Source organism: Calonectris borealis, chromosome Z (genome assembly GCF_964195595.1).
Source record: "Calonectris borealis chromosome Z, bCalBor7.hap1.2, whole genome shotgun sequence".
NCBI lineage: Eukaryota > Metazoa > Chordata > Aves > Procellariiformes > Procellariidae > Calonectris > Calonectris borealis.
The window spans coordinates 7,737,094-7,758,340 of record NC_134352.1 but is presented as its reverse complement, the minus strand read 5'-3'; the positions used below and the strand labels follow the sequence as shown (position 1 = coordinate 7,758,340).

At 37.3% G+C, this 21,247-nt stretch overlaps 1 protein-coding gene across 1 annotated transcript in view; it reads left to right on the top strand.

Annotated features, from left to right (window-relative positions):
* The window catches only part of RASGRF2 (Ras protein specific guanine nucleotide releasing factor 2), a 130,613-nt gene that overhangs the window by 79,220 nt on the left and 30,146 nt on the right, over window positions 1-21,247 (top strand). The window contains exons 16-18 of the mRNA XM_075138211.1: window positions 1,760-1,888; window positions 3,176-3,265; window positions 20,969-21,075. Of these exons, the coding sequence (XP_074994312.1) occupies window positions 1,760-1,888; window positions 3,176-3,265; window positions 20,969-21,075 (326 nt within the window). The remainder of the gene's footprint in view (window positions 1-1,759; window positions 1,889-3,175; window positions 3,266-20,968; window positions 21,076-21,247) is intronic.

Genomic DNA, 21,247 nt, shown 5'->3' with positions numbered 1-21,247 from the left:
GGATTATGTTTACTCCTTACTGATGAATTGAAATGAGTGCCCTGGTAAGAAATTTGATGTTGTATTATGCAGAGGGATTGTTTTTACAGAATGTAGTCTATTGTTTAACAAAAAATCTTTTTAACAGGCAAGTTAGCCACCTTAGCATTATAGGAGTTTATGCTCGCCCATGCTTTATGCTTTCATAAAATGCTGGTTGGCTGTTATACTTAATCATTATATTTCTGTATGCTGCATGTTTTTAAATGAATAGCATAACAGACTATTTATATATATAAAATATAGTATTTACTATGTGGAGTTGGGCAAATTCTTCTTGTGCACTAATGTAACCACATTCAAGTAAATGTGATAGCACAGCATGTCCCAAAATATAGGCCATGCATTAAAATTAATTGTAGCTGCAGTCTTAGGTGTAATGTTTTTTGCTATACACTGTAAAGTGAACTAATAAAGAATAGGTTATTCTGGTCTAGTGTTAGCTCTAGGCATTGTTGCAGAAGTATTCGAATTTTGCATTCCAGTCTCTCAAAGCTGGGCAGCATGAGGAACATTTGGAAATGGCAAGAACCTCATATAAATGCTAAATTGCTGTCTGTGCAGTGTCTCCAGTCCCTTTGGGCATCTCCTGCTGAACAGTTTGCACTCAGTTTGGAGGAATTTGCTGCTAGATAGCTCTGTTCTGCAGGGAAAAGTCCTTTTGTCACCCAGCTCCATATAGCATGTTGGGGAAGAGGAGTAAGTTTAAAAAGAAGTCTCACAAGGAGAATGTTTATCTGCACGTTTCCTATCATACGTAATGCGTTTCTTTGTTTCTGAAGTTTTCTGGGTAAGGCGACCAGTTCCACATAATGAGGAGCCACCACCCCATTACGGTTAATGTGGTTGCTCTGGTACTGCCAGATTTCCAAGAAAACACTATGGCTTACTCTAAATCCAATATAACCGTACAAATTCTATTCCCCAGGACATATTATTATGGTGGTTGTTGTTCTCCTTGAATGTTGTCCATTTACATCCTGGAATTTCCACCTTCTTTGCCCACTTCAAAAGTTGTTGTTTGCTTTCAAACTTTTTGTTTTCCGAAGTTTTTATTTATATGTATTTTTATATATACAATGCTTATGCTGCAGACACAGTTGTCATTCATGTCAAATGTAGGATATATTTTATCAGGTTGTTTTTCCTCATTTCAGAAGTAGTATTTCTGCCATTCCTTTTTTATTCTTCTGATAGAAGAACTCCTCCATGGAGTAATCTGCTATCCAGTACTGTTTGGCCATTTTATTGAGCAGTTTTTATTATGGCCATTTTTTAAACATTACCTTTCAGTGAAGCCCCCTTTCATGTACATATTCTTTTTTGTCAATGCAGTACAGTTCAGATTGTTCAAAGCTGATCATTTGCAGTCTTTCTATCTCTTGTTGTTTGTAAACTGAGAGTGCTGAATCACCCACATGCTCTACAATCTCTGCAGAGGCACTAATCTGACTATGCTCTGTGCTTTAAAAAAGCGTATCTTAAAGCCCCATACCATAGTTCCCTATGGCCTCTTGGTATTTTCAAAGAACATTTATACTTTATAAATAAATTAATGTAATGTAATATAATATAATTATTGATACGTTAATTAATATGTTATATATTTATATAATATAATATAATATAATATAATATAATATAATATAATATAATATACATTAAAGAGTTGTAAATTATGAATTATCATCCCAGTATTAACATTTATTCTATTTTAAAGCAGCAGTTCTAGAATCTGTGTCAGTGGACAGGACAATTCCTGAAAGCACCTCAGCAGTGGATACCACAGAGCTTTCCCCATGTAGATCCCCTTCGACACCACGTCATCTCCGCTATCGTCAACCAGGAGGTAAGAACCTGATGGTTTTTGCCTCAATCAGTCCCTTTAAAGAGTTTAAATCTGTACCTATAATCTTTGCAGGTTATTAGAAAAGAATAATGTTTGAATAACGTGTTTTGCTTGTATTTTCCTTATTTCTCAGGTATTAAAAAAAAAAAAAGCTGTTCAAATGTGAATTATGCCAGTTAATTTGTATAGTAATAACAAGAGACTTGGAAGCATATAGGGACTTCGGTGTGATGAAATGTTCTTAAAGAGCTCGAGCAGGATGTGGCCAAGGTCAAGACTAATATTGAATCAGTCCTATTCTCACAAAACTCTCAAGACCTTGACAAATTTTTTTCAGCTACTAAGGGAACATATTTTGGGCACCATATATAATCATGAAATACACAACCCCCATTATTGTCAATGGGGAGTGACTGCGTCTGTTTCTTTGTATAATGCTGAACATTTACAGATGGTGTCACATTATTCGTTCCAAAATTTGAATAAACTGCTCAGTTGAAGAGGAAAAGTGAGAGCTGGAGCTCTTCAAATAGCTCTCACATGGCTCTTTGAGATCATTAGCAGAGCTGTGAGCTATGTCCATGAACGCTTAAAATACTGCCATCTCAAGCAAGCCAGATTTATAGGCAGCTATTTCATGCCTGGGATTAAAACAACAAAAACAGAGCAGAGTCTTCTCAACTGTTAGTAAGTTGCTGAGACACCTCAATTTTAAACCAATAGTAATCTTCTGTTATTGGGCATGTTCATGGTGAGATGGCAAGATTTGGGAGCTGGAAGCTGTGGGGAACAGTGCCATATGATCTGAGTACTAGTCAGAAGCAATATTCACAGCGCTCCCTGTACAGAAAGTTTGATAAATTGTGAAAAACTGTACTCATCCTAGGCAGTGACCTGGGAAAATATGTGAATCTAGTTATCGGAAGTTGGCTAATATGCTTAGTTCTTTAACATGATTTTTTGTTTAGGTTAATTTTCTACACCATTGTTTTTGTCTTTTTTTTTTCTTTTTCTGTTTGATTACTGCTTGTTCCTCACCATGACAGTGTCTTAGACCTTTTTTTCCATAGCAACATTAATTATATCGACCTGGAAATAAAACTTAGATCACAAATATGTTTATGATATTTTTATTTCCCTTAATATAAAGTCCTCTGGCAATGAAAACATAAAATGTTCACAAAGTATAAACATTAGTGAAGATTTTAAGTATTATTGTTGCTTAACTTGAAAAATATGAAAAGTATGTAGAAGTTGTTTACTTTTCTCTGTCTGTTCCCTTTGCAGTACAAACTGCTGACAACAGCCACTGTTCAGTTTCTCCTGCTTCCGCTTTTGCTATTGCTACAGCTGCAGCAGGGCACGGGAGTCCACCAGGTGAGGGAAACAGAGATAACAATAAGATACCTAGGGCTCAAAAGGTAAATATTTCCTAAAAACATACTTATCTGAATCCTAAATAGCCACTGATTTGTTACTTTAATCTGCTGGTGTTTTGAGTCTGGAATCCTGCCCTTTGTGTGGACATTGCAGTACAGCATTCACAGATAATTGGAGCCTTGCCTTCCAGTTATGTGGCCATTATGAACATATTTGTAATGTAACTCGCTTAATTGAAGGCGCAATTGACCCATAAGAATGACTAAAACAGCTTAAGACAGACTGTTCAGGTATATCCACCCTGTTGCGTTTCCTGCTGTGGCAGTCTGGAAATTTTGGCTGATGAAGCAATTTATGTCACCAAAGAGAAAATCATCTTTTAGGCTCTTTATATACCACGCTGTCCTGGGGACTTGTCAGCAACCATCACCATGTCTACCTGAAAGAAGGAAAGGATGAGAACGTATTCAGAAATATCTTTTAGAACAAAACATGAAACCTAGCAAATGAGGACATCATACTCTACCACATACTTTCAAGAAACTGGTCTGAGCTTTGTGCCTTTGTTTTGTGGACACAAAGGAGATTGCCAAACTATTTGGTGAGATTTTGAGCTATCATGGTATAAACCAATGATAGCTTTTCTTGCTGACTTAAATCAGAATTATATTTATCACTCCACGTTTTCAGTTCATCACCTATTAGTTGAATTCTTGTATTCTGTCCTTCCTATTTCTAGGCCAACCTATTACTGAAAGATTAATATTTCACGTGTATGTGATCTGCTAAACATCTAGATCATATCTTTATTGGTTTTTTTTTTTGTTCACTTACAATTTAAGATTTTATTTTGAAAATGAGCCTTTTTATGTCCAAGGTTGGTATACATAAGAGCAGTTGTACTTAACTAAATTATTGCAAGTGTGTACTGTATATTCCTCGGAAAGCAGCTATGTTGTCTACTGACTGGAGGTATTTAGTGCAACTTAAAATATTTTATTTAAGTTTTGAATTCGCTTGCTGTCTTACTGTGTACCCTTTGACGTACTAGTATCTTCCACTTACTGAGTCCTGTCATAGGTCATGCTACAAATAAAAAGCAACTCTTTTAAAGTACACAAAATCACTTTCACTCTGCATTGACACATTTAAACCCACAGTTCATTTTGATTATGTATGACAAAGCATAGTCCAACTGTAAATTAACATCTGTCTCTTTTCCATTATAACTGTTGGAATGTCAAGAAACTGCTCTGAAGATCCTACTCTCAAAATCACTCATTAAATTCTATGCAAGTCAGTTAATTGTCACCATTGATTTGAGTGGATTTTGTATCCACTGTGTCTAAAGTTGTGGTCATTCGCTTGATGAGTGAGTAGGCATCATGAGAAAATAATTTCTGGATAAACATGGATCAGTGCTCCTATTACTCTTGTGTACTTCCTGTGATCTTTAGATGATCACAAGAGAGTAATGTTCAGTTTTAGGAACTTTATGAACCTGTCACAAACATGTATTTAGTAAATTTTTTTGAAATGATGAATATCCTCTGCCTTTGGAATCAGACACTGCCAAGGAATCAGTGACACATTCTGCTTTATAAATTAATTCATGCTGTATGTTTACAAATTGTTCAAAAAATGCAGTAAGAGTAAAAAATACTGGTTTTTTCCAATTTTTCCAATTCAATTAAAAATTACTTCTTTTATATTGTTAAAAGCACAGCTTTTCAATATTTGTAGTATTGAAGTATGAGAGGAAATAAAATCTACAAGTAATTGAATCAATCAATTAAAGGAATATCAAAGCATGGGGATGTTGAAAAAGCTCTCTTTCATTGCAATAAAGCTCGTTCTTCAGCACGGGAAGAGAACAAAGTTAGACAAGCATTCTTCTCCAGAAGAGTGAAAGGCATCCAGTTTTCATGACTGGATGTAAACTAGTACAAACTCAAATTGTTGATATAGGGACAAGTATTCTTTACTCATTCTGAATTACCATTTCCCTATCCTCATTGCTCCTAGCACTTCTGTTCACCTGCATGCTTCTCAGAGTGGTAGATAAGCCCTGAGCAATCACAAACATATACCTGCTCAGAGGCATCAGTTACTTGAGCTGTTTCTTTTCCCCCTGTCCATATAACTCTAGAAAATTAGTTCTTGATTTCTGCTTGAATCAGTGAGAGCTTCCATGAGCAACACAGAGGTTATCTGGCAGCTCTCTTCCAATGTCTGCCTTACTCTTTTCCATATGGAAAAGTTCCTATAAAAATGTTAATGTTAACGGTCTCCTCCTCATGAATGTCATGTAATCTCTTCTTTTAGCTTTGCAGTGAGAGCTAGGTAGTCCTGAAGTGGAACTCCAGGGAGCTGCAGTGAGCCCCATCTCTTCAGGAGTGATTTTCTTCTCTTCTTTGAGAGTCTCTGTTGTGTAGCCAGTCTTAAAAAAAGGAGTGAGACTGGTAATGTGGGAGAGGAATGTCCTGCCAAAATACTCACCAATCGTTTGTAGCTTTGCTGCAAAAATCCTACAGATGTTAGAGGAATTAAGTAGCAGCAGTATAATCTATACAGCACCCACACAAACCCTAGCACTAGATAAAAAAAATTTTTATGGAAAAGTATTTATTTCATCTGTGGCTTGTAGAACTTGCAAATTTCCCTGGTTTATCTTTGTACAGTTTTTTCAAACATGTTATTGCTTTTTTTTCCCCTCAACTTTTTATTTATGTCTGTTGTGCACAGAATCAGAGGACTATCTCAGGATCAGTAAGATATCATGCACTGATTTTTAAAGAAAAAACGTCTTTTGGTGTTCATTTACTGAAACTGCTTGCTCTGCATGCAGGTCCTCATACTTGTAAATACTCATAAACTATGAAGGTGCTCTGTGTGACTAGAAGAGATTCAAGCTTTACTTAAAATCTCTGAATAGTTGTATGGATGAAGCCAAATTAGCAAAATAATGCTGTGTTGTTTTTGTAAATAATGAATAAAGTAAAAAGTACTTACATGAGGTTAGCAAATGTACAAATTTCTTCTTTGCTAAGAATGTCTAACACAACTTGAAGAAAAATAGTTACTGTTAAATTGATCATTTTATTTTGAAACAGTTCTACTAACATGGATTTCAAGGAGATTGTTTTGACAAATACTTAAATTCAAGATCTAAACTGATCTTGTATACTCTTTATATTTTTTATATTCTTAGCAGAATATATACTGAAAAAGCTTTGAGAAGCTTATTTCTTCCTCAACTCAAACTAGAGACCAGAAATCTCCCAACATGGAAAATAAATGTTAGACAAGAAGCAAATACTTAAACCCAAACAAACAGGTTGTTCCCTCATGAACATAGCAGCTTTATTTCAACAGCTCTGTCATCCGATTTTGAGCTGGGTACGTCAGTATTTCCAGCGTGCCACATGCTTCAAAGCTGCCTTCCTCCTCCTACAGCATGCCGATCCACGCTGTAGAGAATGTACCATTTTTCACAAGAACAAGGTGACATATTATGGGAGAGGATGGGAGTGGGATGGAAGCTTGTGGTTGGCAGGAGGGCCTGGCTTCTTTAGTATAAGGATTTGTTTTTTAAAACACATGTGAAAGGGAGAGGAGAGAGTGAGAAAGAAGTAGGGAAAAAAGAGTCTTTGGGGGAGTATCTCTGACAAACATGATTTGCACGTAGGAAAATCTGCCCCATGCTAGCGAGGAGGAAAGATGGTTTTATTCTCTCCGATTTTAGTGATTTAAAGGAGCAATTAAAATAACAGCTTGAAGCATCTACACAAAAATGAATCGCTTGTATACTATCCCTTTCCATTAATTGCCTGCACATATCTCTGGTGCTAAGTTGCCTTTGACTTGAGTTATTTACCTGAGTGTTGTTCAGGAGAGAGAATTTTTCCTAAAGCTTCTGCGTTTTGCCACTTGTACCCTATCAAAGAACATTTCAAAAGATCTCTCAAACAATCAGCCTGCAAATGCTTTCTTATGCAGAGAAAGTACAACCAGCTCCTTCTTTTTTCACAAATCCACTCTGGTGGTTCAGAGAAGCAATCTTAATCCAAATTGCCCTTCGTGTCAGGCTAGCAAAACTGATCAGCCTGTTTAACAGACCATTTTCTGGTGTCATCTGCTTTTCCATAGCTCTTACAATCTGCCTGCAGAAGTGATCAGACGGTACTTTGCAGCTGCAGCAGATTCTCAACAAAGCAAGCACAAAACCTGCTCCATTAATCTGCTAGCAGCAGCTGCTAAATGCAAGCAGTATCTTCCTTCAAAGCAATTCAATTTGCGTGGGCATTCAAAAGTACCTCCTGGTGCCACTTCCACGTGCTGCCTCTGAGTAGTTTCCACTGTTGACAATGCATCTAATACAGTCCGTGAGTTCTGGATCGATGGTCCTGGGGTCATGTCACTGTCTATGGAGGGGTCAAGTTCCTTGCTTAATCTTAAACTTTGTATAAAAAGTTAGTTATACGCTACTTTCCACTGATAAATAAGTTATGCATTAGTGCATTAATTATATGCATAAGTTCCATCCATAAGTGATGGAAAAGATGTACAGAGAAAAGCATGTAATCCTCTTACCATATAAATGTCTGATTTATTTTGACTTGGCTATTTTTGTATTCTTGATCACTGCCTGGGATAATACATTGTAGGCCCTTTTGTACTTTGTTTGACCACTTCTGGTGTAAAACTGCCAAACCTTGATTTTAGAGCAATTAAATGCGGTTGAGGATAAACAGTGTGGAAATACTTACGCGAAAGGGTCAGCTTCAAGAGCCAGTGATTGATGTGAAAGTGTCAACTTCAGGAGCCACTGAAATGAATATGGAAAGTCCTCATCTCTTCAGAGGTGCTGTAGGGGTTTGTCTGCCATAACATACCCCAGCTGTAACAGCAGTAACAAATATAAATGGACTTTTGTAAATTACAGCTGTGGTTTCCAGAATGACATATCTTTTGAAAGCTGCATAAGCACTGAAGTTGAGCCAGATGAGTCCTGTGAGCTCCCAGTCTGACACACTTTATCCCTGCTTGATTACTGTCACAATATTAGATGGATAAAAATTAGCTAAAAGTAATAATTCATGTTTCATAGAAATCCAGATTACACAGTGTAGGTCTTTGCATTCTGATAAATCAGGCACAGATTGATTAACGCTGACTGCTTATTTTAAAAGCCCAAAATCAGCGTGAGAAAGTTTCACAAAAGTTTTTACCGATAGCTGCTTAGCTTATTTTAGGGGTTTTTTTTAGGTTGTGACCAGTGGTGCTATTCTGCAGTCATTCAAACTACTTGCCAGCTCCCAGTGTGACAATATTTTTGTTTTGTTTGTTCTGGCATAAGCGCTAATTGCAGTGATGGAATGACACAGCTTGTGCCAAATGATACAAGGGAGATCAGATCCTATGTGCACGTTCGCGTGTCCGTGTGTCTGTAGTTATACGTGTGACCGTGCCAAGAGGAGGCACTGTAGCTGTACATCTGCTGCCAGGTGCATTCAGCACTTAAGCTGAATAATGTGACTTGGAGATGTACCATGCAAAATAATGAAGGCATACACTCCCGGTGGGATCCTTTTGATCCTTGAAATGGAAAAGCATGTAGAAACATACATTATGCTTTAAACAGATACAATATTTCTTTGGTTGTTAACCATCTTGCACACAGATTGATGTGAGTATATAGTTCCACATTCAAGGATATCAGCTGTACTGTTCAGGGAGTATTTCCCTAGTTCTGAACAGAAGAATAATAATGTGGCATTATACCATTATGTTTCCTGAGACAGAAATTCTGGAGTAGGTAGCTGAGTTAGTGTGGAATTTGGTAAAGATTAGAATTAAGCGAGGTTTGTAAGGGAAGTTATTACTTTCTTTTTTCATCGTGAGAGGGAAGGCAGAGAGAGATTTCTTTGATATGATGAATGTTTTGTGAAAGGCGAGCGGTATCTGATGGTGATGTCGAGATGGATTCTATATTATGTGGACAGCCGGGTAATGCACTTCTGTGTTGTGCTGTACTAAATGCTTCAAATTACATCAGTAGTTACAAGCCAGCCTTTGGAAAGGTATATATTTCTTTCTGGCTTTGTACATAAGCATCCATGTCTAAAGCAAAACCAGCAAATGTGTGCCTTTTTGTAGTTGATATTCGGTATGATGCCATAAACATTGCTATTAGTAATAGTTACAGTAATTTTGCACTCCAGTAATTTTCTGGGTTGTGACATCTCATTCCCGGTACTGGAAAAGCTTTGTGGAACTTTTTCCTTATGAATCCAGACCTGAAAGAAAAAAATTGTGATGGTGATATCCCAATCAATAATCAAGATGCAAAGAATTTCATCTTTTTGAATCTGCAGCTATCCCAGTGGGACTACTCTTCACAGGAGTAAATTGGCACAACTGAGTCGCAAGTATCACGAAGAACGTTTCTAAGCAGTTGGAAGCAGACCTTAATTTTAACTGTACTTCTTCAGGTCATGTGTTCCCACATGGAACTTCAAGACTGAATTTGAGGGAATCTAGCCTCCTGTCAGAGATACGGGATATCATCAAATCAGTGAAATAATTGTTTCAGGCATGCTTATCAATCCTGCATGCGTTGTGACCCTCCCCCCTTTCTATCAGGGATCTAAGATGCTAAGTTCCAAGAAAGAAAAGAGTTGATGTAGAATTTGTTATCCTCCCCTGATCCTTCACACAGGACAACCAAGTTATTTAACTTGTCGTTTTTGACAAATAGCTCTATCCGGGAACTGGGAAAGTGAGTACTAGTTCCTTGCTGGGAACAAGTTTTAATGAGATTTCCAGACCAATTTATGCAGATTCAGGGAGGTTTGCAAAGCATTGAGACCTGAACACTGAACTTCTGTGGAGTTCCCCATTTTGACTAAAAAGACTCCAGGTGGGAGGTACTCATTGACTTACTCTACAGCTGACACTTTTCTCCATCAAAAAAGGTTGTGTGACAAACAACCGCTGGTGTAGACCAACCAGCTTTCCTTCCTGCTGGCTGGAGGGTTGTCAGGAGTTGCCCAGATGTTGTTACCAAACCTAGAGGTGGCCAGTGCTAACGCTGGGGGGGGGGCTCGGTGTGTGTGATGTGTGGGGTCAACGGGGGCTGATGACGATGCCCCAGTAAAGAGGCAAACTTGCTTTCTGTTCCAGGCTGCTTTTTTAACACTCGTTCACCAGGTTGCTTTTATGAGACGTTTGTATGTTTTCTCCTGCCAGAGGATATTTTACTGGGAAATCGGTAGCGAAATGAAAATAGAGATTAAAACTAATTTGTTTGGAATCTGCCTTCTAATTCAATAACCCTGAATGTTATTCCTTTCCTCTGAATATTCACCTACTCTGTAGTGCATAGAATAGACTTCTATTTTTGTTCCTGAATAGGAGCCCTTTGAATTTAACAAAATTGTTGCTTAGCAATTTTAGATAACTGGCTAAACATTCATGTTCAAATTGAGTTGAATCTCCCCTTGCAGTTTTCTTAGAGCAATAACTTTGAATTAAAACAATTACTTAAAAATGAAGGTTAGTTTTGTCTCAAGTGATCCCTATTCTTGGGAGTTAAAAGCCACAGGAAAATGATAATTTTTTTTTCACTTTAGCAGAAATTTAGGATCTCCTTTTCTTTATGTGTTCCTCTCTTGAATTAATTTCTTATTCTAGTTTATTAGAGGAGCTGTCTACTCAGGAAAAAATTATTTGTGCTGGACATTTCCTGAGTTAGACTCTGTGAACCATGTGTTTCCTGACCCATTGCACTAAGCCCTGAACAGCTGCAGGGAAAACTCTCTGTTTCATAGATTCGTGCACACAGACTGGCGCTGAGAGAAAAATTCCTTCTTCATCTGAGAAAGGAGACTAGTACAGTCCCTGTTCCTGCCCCCCGCCAAAATGGGTCACCACAATCCTACTGTGATTGATTTGATGGGATGTGTTGAATGTGTGGTTTAGCTGAGCTTCTCTGGCGAGCTCTTAGACGCTCCTCTGCTCTCCTAAGCTGAGGAGGAGAGAACTGGAAAGAAGCTGTGACCACTGCGTGCAGGAACCAAGCCCCAGTATGTTGACTTGCAAGTTTGACCCAAAGGTCTGGGTTCATAATGAGGGCAGGTTTGTTTGGATTCCCTATTATTCCTCACATTTGGGGCACGCAATGGTGTGCGTGGGGTGAGGGGAGAAGTTTTGGGAGGATTTTTTTGTTTTATTTTGTTTTTTCCTTTTTTTTTCCTGAGCCTAATTGTTGCTTGCATAATTAATATTTGTTTATGCTACTGTTGAGTTGCTTGATTTGTGGCCCAATCATAAATGGTCTGGAAGCTGGACGTTTTGTTCAGAGACTTTTTGTTGACTGGTATGCATCCTGCCAATTTTTGTTTTGCATGACAGTCAACTCTCCGTTCACAGATGGTCTGAAAAATGATACATTTGGCTCTTTGTAATTATCGCCTCCTTTCCATTTAACCTTTACTCCTATTGCCATAAAAAAAAAAAGAATAATTTTGCAAACTACTTCCTTTAGCTTATGTAAAAAGCCCAGACCAACTAAAGGAAAAAATTCCAAAAATACTTTTTGCGGCTATCTGTTTCTAGCTGTACATTGTCGTAGACTTTATTTTAACGTTTCCTTTGTGGCAGGGCACACTGAGCATTTTAAAGGTCTGAAAGCTTACTTTGAATAGTTTTTGAAAAGACTGTGAGCGTTATGCAAAAAAGTTCTGCTATACTCTTCATATTGCTGATAGAGCAGGTTGAGAGTATAGAAAATGTGTAATTAAAGAAATAAAAGTGCTAGAGATCACTTGAAATGAAGAAATATATCGGCAGGTAAAAATTGTTTATATGTTCCCTGAAGACTAAGAGACATAGCAGGAACACAGGCAAACACACTTGGCTGACGTACAGATTCAAAGAAATATCAACTGCAGTGTTGCCATTCTCGTCACTATTCATGGAAGATAATTCAAATGTTACTGCAGTAAAGAAAAAGTGTCTAAGATGTACTAAAACAGTCACAAATATAATTGTTACGGTAGGCTGTTCAAAAAGGCTTTTCTTCTTTGTCAATTTTTCCCTATAGTTCTTTTCTATAAATAAGTCATAGGGGAAAATTCTGCTGTCATATTTCACATTTTTCATGATATTCTACAATATGTAAACACAACAACAACAGCCTTTGAAATTCAGGATCTATTCTAGAGATATATCTATAAATAAAGGCACAAGATTTGATGGTTTTGCCCAAGACTTCACTAGAAAAATTGGATTAGCAGTTTACACGTGCATGCACACTCATACACATCTTGTGTACAAATATGATTTTGAAGATGTATGCAGGTTACATCACAATTTAGCATTAGGTTCTGGTGATGACATTAACTCCTTGTTGGGTCTCTTTGCTGTTGCTGAAAGAAGAAAAGAATAGGATGTTTTCCAGTCGTAATGGAGTTACTGGTACTTACAGTTATGGAAAATGCATCCTACAAAGTGCAGTAGTCTAAAGCTACAGCTACTCATTCCCTGTGTAGTTACAACATAGGTAAATGTTAATGCACGCACATGTTGGTTTTTTCTCTCTATAGTAGAGGAGTGAACAATGCTATTTTCTCTGAACCCATGTGTTTATCACAATATGCCAAAAATTAAAATGCAATCTTGTATTGCTGCTGAATTTTAGTTTAAAAAAAAAAAAAAGCAGACTCTCTGGTATTTTTTACTTCTAAGATGAGTTATGGATTTTTAATAACAAGTTGTGTAACTTGTAACTGCTTACAAAACTGTATGTTTTCAGTGTTTAGCAATTTTTAAAGATTTTCTTCCAAGTGTGAGACTCTGATATGGTCTCCTGAGAGAATATCTCTATTAAAAAAAACGGAAATCCCAAGAGTGTGTGCTTATCTATAGCAGTAAGCCTTGTTTTTAAGGATTTTTAAAGGACAGATTTTCAAATTGGAACAGTTCTCTGAGTTTAAAGGAATATTTTCATTCTTTGTGGTACTCATGTTTTCACCACATAATCTCATAGATTATTATAATTCTCAGAGCAACCTTAATGTTATTATTAGGAGTTAGTATAGTATTTCGATTTTAAGCATATTCCTTAGAGACTTTTCTTTTTTCCCCATCCATTAAACTAAAATTGTTTCGCTGGACTGATATATTTTTAGGCTTCTGGATTTAGTTCAAGTTTACAGTATAATCATGACATAACTGCTTTATCTCAATGTTGTGTTCTTTAAATTACTCTGATTAGAAAAAGCTTTTCTAAAGCGAGAGTAATTTAAAAATAGTTTACCAACCTTTCCTTTAAATATTTTGCAGAAATTAAACACAGTCACTATAGCTCTATCTGTGTTACACTATCGTACATCAGCTGGTGCATGTGAATCCATGGGATTTACCTTACTAAGACTATAATCCCTTGACTCGATTTGATAGTTAGATTGTATTTGTGGCGGAGGCTTTAGGCAGAAGCATCAAATACATACTTGGAATTATTTCTGACGTGGGTGGTTACAACAGGGATTTTCAGCGGCATATTTCTTAGAACAAAATGATTTCATATGTCCCAAGGACCAGTGAAAGTGAAATAAAAAGCGTGAAATGCATTGGACACTTGATTTCTTCTGCTTTTTAATAGTCACTTCTTCTGATGCTGTATGAGTTTATAACCCTGTGTGAAACAAACTCAAACCCTGTCATAGTGAACGATTACGTATGCCTCTTTCTTAAACTGAGGCAGCCCAAAGATCATGGCTAGACTTGATTGATAGCTCCTACTTTCAAGTTTCAGACTGCTCCTATGATCTGCTCCATTATAAATCTGAATATGCACATTTGATAATTATGAAGAAAAAAGGAAGAACTGTATGATTGATCAAATATGCTGTTCTGTATGCAGTGAGTGGGAGTTCATCATCTTTATGCTTCTTTTCATCTCACTTAGTATGATCTTCTTTTCCAGCTCTACCATTCTTCAGCTGGCTAGTGTATGGCAACCTGATATCATAATTAAAGAAATGAAAAGTAGAGGACAATCATTGGCAGTTTAGATTTCTTATTAGTATTAGGCTACTCGTTCTCTGACACATTTGTGTGAAAATGTGTGAAACCCAATTACTTGCTTGAGAATGTATGACCGATAAAGATGGGTATCTTTAAACAGGCATCCAAACTTCTTTAGGTATGTCAAGGAAAATTTTTCATAATTAGCTTTTTTGTGCTGCATACATATTGGGAAGGCTTTTCTTTTGTGCTGCATATATTGGAGAGGCTTTTTCAGTTTTAATCTGTGGATGAAAACTGCTCTGCTCCAAGTCTGGGGTTTGTATTTATTCTTTATTCAGGTCAGAAAGTATCACTGATGTTTGCCAAGCCTGAGCTTTCAGGATTTGAGCCAGGCTAAATCATGAAACTGGCCTACAACGCACGAGCATATTTATCAGAAGAAAGAAAAAAACCACAAGACAGAAAACTACGTTTGACTCTTTTTTTGATTATTTGTCATCTGTTTTGTGAACCATGAATGTTCCCCTTCTACCTCCCTGGGACTCTGTGGGGTTTGCTGTGACCTACTCAAAGGCTGGAGTGCAATTTTCTCCTATGTTAGGTGCTAACACAGCTTCAGTGCATGATTCCAGAGTATTTCAGTGAAACTGACACATAAAATCTTTTTCTGAAATTAAGTTTTTTGCTAAGAAAGACACCAGAAACCTGTTGAAGTCACTTTTCATGACTTCAAAAAACTTACCCCTAAATCTTGTGAACAGAAATGGTTTTTTGTATAGATAAGCCCTTAAAAATAGATGTATAATCAAAACTTTTGACAAATTAATTACTGTGGTCAGGAATCGCATGATGCTGTATTAATGCAGAAAAACAAAATGCAAAGAATGCAGTTACTGTAACTAGGCTGAGAGTTTTTGACATCTTAAATAGAAAAGCAGATGTGCATCGTTTAATTTCTTTAAAATATACAGGGCAGAATTTAACATAATACAAATGTTCCTCTTGGATGAGGTGGATTTTAAAGAGGAAATAATGTAGATTGCTGATAGAGTCAGGTTTGTTCAGTAGAACAAGAAAAAGCAGGGCAGGATTTTACTACAGGGACTTCTTAGTAGTTTTTGAGGAGAGGGTCTGTTCACTGTCTCACACTGACACGTGATGAGATCCTTGGATCTGGTCGCGAGTGCAGCAATTCCAAAGGTGGAAACACTGACACATCCTGCAGGCATTAATTGCCTGTGTTTTTTTGCTTTGTGAATGGGATAGGTCATGACATATACCACTGAAAAGTGCTTTAGACTTTCAGATAAGAAGAGCTATCTATGTACAAGGTATTGTTATAATTTAATCTGGTTTTGTCTGCATGTGTTGAGATTTATGTCTATCAGCACCTTTTTTTTTAATCTTTGGTGATAATGGAAGCTATAAAAATATTAGTTTTGATTATAGTGCACATAAGAAAAACATCTGAAGGTGAAACTGGATTTTGCATAACATAATCTGAAGACAAGTACATGAACAGAGTGATTAAATTATATTGAAAGAAGTAATTCACTAAAACTAGCAATACTGGCAGGCTAGCATTGTGTTTGACAGCCTGTGGTAAAAGTTCTGCATCACCATTACGTGAAGAAACTATTTGTGGAAGCAGTATATATTAATCTTAGCAGATACTGGGGAAAAACATTACTTGAAAGTAGCACTCACTGAAGCAGCTGCTCACTAAGATGATTAATGATTAGAAATACTGCTGATATTTCTAATGTAGAAAGATTGCTTCCTTCAGGAGAGAAACATATTCACCATGGAGTGTTTCAGGTTATTTCACCATGGGGCCTGGATGCAGGCACTTCCATCCAGAATGCTAATTAAAACGTTGCAACAGTTGGCATCCTGCTAGATGGGACCCTACACCTCTCTTCTCTCCTGGAACCACAGTGAAGATGAACTTAGAAGAAATCATGCCAACTTTCCTGCAGGTTTAAGTGTAGTGTGTGTAGTTAGCACCCAGACTGCTCGATGTCAAGGATAACACACTATGGAAAAGACTGCTTCAAAATTGCCCCTTTTGCATTTGCTTCTGGACACCAAGCTAGGTGAAATGTTATCTGATCAGATATGGCTATTTTGTTAATCTTTCAACCCACCTCGATTTATAGCCTACGTGGCTAAGAGTGCCTCCAAGTCCAAGTCATGGACAGGAATGATATTATGCTAGGGACTGTATAATCAGAGTTAAAAACTGTTCCTAGCCCCAAAATAGGTAGGGAAATAGGGGAATAATAGAGTGGATGCAGCAATGCTAAAAGTTTAACTGGAAACTGTTTAGTAGGATGCTCTCTGAGATATGCCTCAGAGGTGTGATGAAATCTTGTTCCTTGCAGATCAACATCTGACCTGAAGCCTCAGTTCACAAGTCTAGTCTGTGGGTCAGCACCCTTTCTTTTAGCTGCCTACCAGAGTTAAACCACGACAAAATTTCATGTTGCATACTTTGCGCAGTCACATAGTGGAGGTCCAGTTTCACTCTTACATATGGACAGGCGGAGCGGGTGAAGTATGGCCCATGGCTGTCACCTGTTTTTTTGCAGGAGGTGAGGTAGCTTGGAGTTCCTGCTAGACTAGCACCACTGTTACCTGTTGCAAAACCAGACAGGATTGGAGGATTTAGGTTACCTTTTGCTGTGTAGACAGCAGCAGACACGTGGGTTATCTGTAAGTGGCGACACGAATGTGCAGCCCCAGATAATGTCATATACTAGGCTCTTTAAAATATACATAAACAAGTAGGCTGTGCATATGGAATAGTTGCAGTTGTCATGGTGGCTCAGGGTTTTGTTTGGAGTTATATTAGGAGATGATTAGGTGGGCAGAAAGAGAGAGGAGCAAGTAAGGAGCAGCAGTAAAGCTGATGTATTAGAAGGAATTTGCACTGTGAAAAGTGCAGGAAACACTGATGGCACCATCACTGATGCGTGCTTGGATAGCTTCTGTAGAGGCTTCATCACATCCTAGTCTCGTTATCTCCCCTTTGCAGTTTCTGTCCCAAAGTCCGTGTGGCTTTGAAAGTTAGCAGGAGCAAAACCAATGCTAACCAAGGACCTGGTTTTGCATGCAGCTGTGGCAATAAGTTTTTATTGGTTTTTTTTTAGTGTTTTGTTTAGACCTTTTCTATCGAAGTTATAAGACCAAAAAGTTACTTATCTTACTTGTTTGCAGCTAGCATTTTTTCTATTTTTTCTGAGTTTTGTAGGATCCTGAAATTGATACCAGTCTTCTGTGCAATTTGAATGTTCTTGAGTACCTTTTCTCTTCACCTTTTGATTAATGAAAAGATCTATTCAGTGACTGTAAGAACTACTGAGATTTCTTTTGCTTTCACCTTCAATATTCACTAACTTTTGTTTAGGTTAATAACATGACATAATTTTCTTAGTATCAGGAATGATACAATCCACCGCTTTAAATGGTGGGGTTTTTAGCTGTTGCTGTACTGACTGAAAGGGAGCTGACACATTAGTTTTGAATAGATTTGCTGGTATCTATCTATGTATAACTTTACACTTACATAGTCTTCTGATATATAGGTGAATAGATCAAAAAATGGTGGCTATTGTCTGTAATTTTAATGAAAAAATCATGTATATACATCCACTTAAGCTTATCCAGTGAATAGTAGCAGTTATTAAGTAACTTCTGATTTTGAGACTAATCTAATTAATCTGTGCCTGATGGGCATTTTAATGAAGTGGATGGTAAGGATCTCTACCGCACGCTGTCAGTCCTGTCTTCTGCTTCAGTTACAAGTCAGTTCAGGATGGAATAGCTAAGAGCTCGCAGGGTGCTAAACACCATTAAACAGGTTCACCCTTTGCAATGTCTTCTGGTGATAGACCTAGAGAGGATCATGCGCTTTGCTTCTGCAGATCTCTCCACACCGGTCAATGGTGACTTGCACACCTCTGTCTTCATGAGGGGCTGTTCTTCACCTTCATCTCTGTTGTAGTGCAAGTCTCCAGCATTGCCCAGAACATTGTCACCACTTTTTGAAGTGGGAGTATAATCAATCCCTTTATCCTGAACTGCTCCGTGTTTGTTCCATGTCTATGCAGAAGCATTTGCTTGGAAGTAGCATGGTAGATCGTAGAAGAGGAACAGAAGCAGAGGCTTCTTTTTCTGAACACTACAAGTCCCAGTAGCTTTGTCGTGCTACATCCTCAGTTGCCTCAGGAAGGTCCAAGGACTCCATGTATTATTCTGCAGCATAACTGGCTCTGGCTTATGGCCTAACTCTGCTGACCTGTTGTCAAAGCTACTGAATCTGGAGCCTATCTGAGGTCTACTGTTTCTCAAAACAAGGGGGAAAACCTTGAGGTAAAGCCAGACATCCAAATGGAAGGATGCTAAGCCAGTATACGGAGAACAGTGGGTATTCTACTCCATTCCACTTCCACAAGAAAATGTTGTAAACGTGATCTTCTTCAAAATCAATCTGCAGATTTAAGTCTTGGACAGTGAGTGTTGCTTGAGGACTTGCAGATTCTTTTTTGTTTCTATAAAGAACAATAAATTATAAATGTGGTGTGAAGAAAGAAGGAAACACATCCTGGCTTTCCGAGTTTTTTGGTATTTAAAAACAAGGTCAGAATGGAGTTAATAGAGTTCCAGTTTTATTTTGAAAAAAATGTATTTCGCTGATTTAGTTATTTATTTGAAGTTGAACACCTGAAGATGTACAATCAGTCACCCACTCGGAGTTAAATTCACACATGCATCTATGTTCAGCTAAGTTCTTTTCTTACAAAACTGGAGGTCTCCATTTATAGGTTCGAGACATCAACATTAAGTACTGACAATGTGGATCTGAGTGAACACGTTGCTTATTCTCCACAACAAGATAATTACTGCTTAAAAATTGATGAAATTCTGAGCACCATAGAAGTTTGCTGAAGTGGTCTCTGGAGATTTTCCTTTTTCCTTTCTTACTCTTTTTATTCTTTTTGCAGGCAACTGAAAACTGTCTCTGTAGGTTTCTTTCTGTTTTCGTTCCAGCTTACTGAAACTTCTTTTCCTTAATGTTACTTTGATAAAGACTCCACTGCTTTAATATATAATTTTCATTGTGACTTTCATTGCTGCAATTAAGTGGCTAATTGAACAGTTTATAATGTGTATGCCTAATTGCTTCTGCAAGAGGTTAACTGTGAAAGGCATAGAAAATTAACACACAAAATGTTGCCTAGGTTACCTTTTACTGAGTAAAGCCTCAAGAGATTTTGTGTACTTTGCTGTTTATGGGCAATGAAACTCCTGAAGATGTTTTAATATGAAACTTCCTTTGATATTGAATCTTAGATGTCAACTGCAGTGTAATATGCCATAGTTTAAAAAACTTCCACGAAACATCAGTGTAGAAAATAGATTTGGGGTTTGGGATCCAACTTGCAGTAAAAGATGTAAGACTACAGTTAAACTTCTTTTCCTGCTTATCTTTCCAAAAGTATAAAGAAGCAATTTGGATTTTTTTGATTGTCTTTAATAAAAATAGAGCAAAATTGACACTAGCCTCTAAGAATACCTCCAATGGGTTTCTCACAGAATAATTATTAGCTGTTTATAATAATACACAGGCTTTTGAACAGCTTTTATGCAAAAAAAAAGTAAAGTATTGGTCATATGGAAGGGTGTTTCCAGTTGTGCTTTGGAACAACTCTGCACTGAGTGAAATGGAAAGCAGCACAGTGTAAGATCAAATCTAACAGAAACTTAGAAAAATGTTAACTTCTCAAGTGCATTTTCAGAGTTATCAATTTCTTTTTAAAATTCGGGGCTTTAATGTAGTGATATTATTATTAAGGTAATGTGATCATTATTTTATCATACAGATGGTATTTATGATAGAGCTAAAGCTGAATGAGAAGAGAAAGAAGCAATAGCGTGAATGTAGGAAGAAACTTTGTTTTTAAAATGATTTCTGTATAAGTAAATATTGCTGACTAAAAAAAAAGTTGTCTTTACAAGATGTGGGGGGAAATGCTGCAGTTGGCAAATCTTTGTTTTCAGGCAGCTGGGGTTGTAGATGTGTTTGCTGTATACCTTCCCACTTTCTTGTCACCCCAGTGGTAAAAAACCAAATAGCTTATTTGAACAGTCTCTGTTGAATAGTAGAGCCTGTAAAATACTGCTCTTACAAAGGAACATTTCTTGTGTTTACGATCTTCTTCTCTCTGTTTACTATCCTCCCCTATTTCTTTACCACTTCTGGAATTTACCTCTTTCCCCCTTCTAAATCATACTTACTTTCCTTCTGTAGTCTGCTTGATTACAGGCCCTGTACATTTTTGGTCTGGTTCTGGTTTTTACTGTTACTTTCTTCCATACTGGAGGGACATCTGATGTTAATGATGCAGGCAGATATTCTTCATCTTTCTAAAACTGAATGCTGACCCAAGGAGGTGTCTTTATTAGTTATGATAGGCAGGGTTGTATTCTACTGATCTTGCAGAATTTCAGCAGTCTAAATGGTCCTATTTGAAAGTCTATATAGGCATCTTTCCTTTTATTACATATAAATGTTCTATGAGCTTTCAGTTTACCCAAGTTATTCATATTGTATTTGAATTTTTGCTGCCTCCATTAACTTTAATGTGTGTTTTTTCCACACAGGATTTAACAATTCTGAACGCATGTGCGACAAAGAGTTCATAATACGCAGAGCAGCCACGAATCGCGTCCTAAATGTCTTGCGCCACTGGGTCTCCAAGCATTCTCAGGTATTCTCCTGTTGCACCCTTCTCCTCTCCATCTGTTATACAGCGTTCTCCCTACAAAATGTTTTTAGGCAGTGCTGCTGTATGGTGTAGTGGAGGTCAAACAGCCTGAAAAGTCAGTGCTGTAAAGATAATATGGAAAATTAGCTTGTAAGAACACACTGTTAAGTAAGTG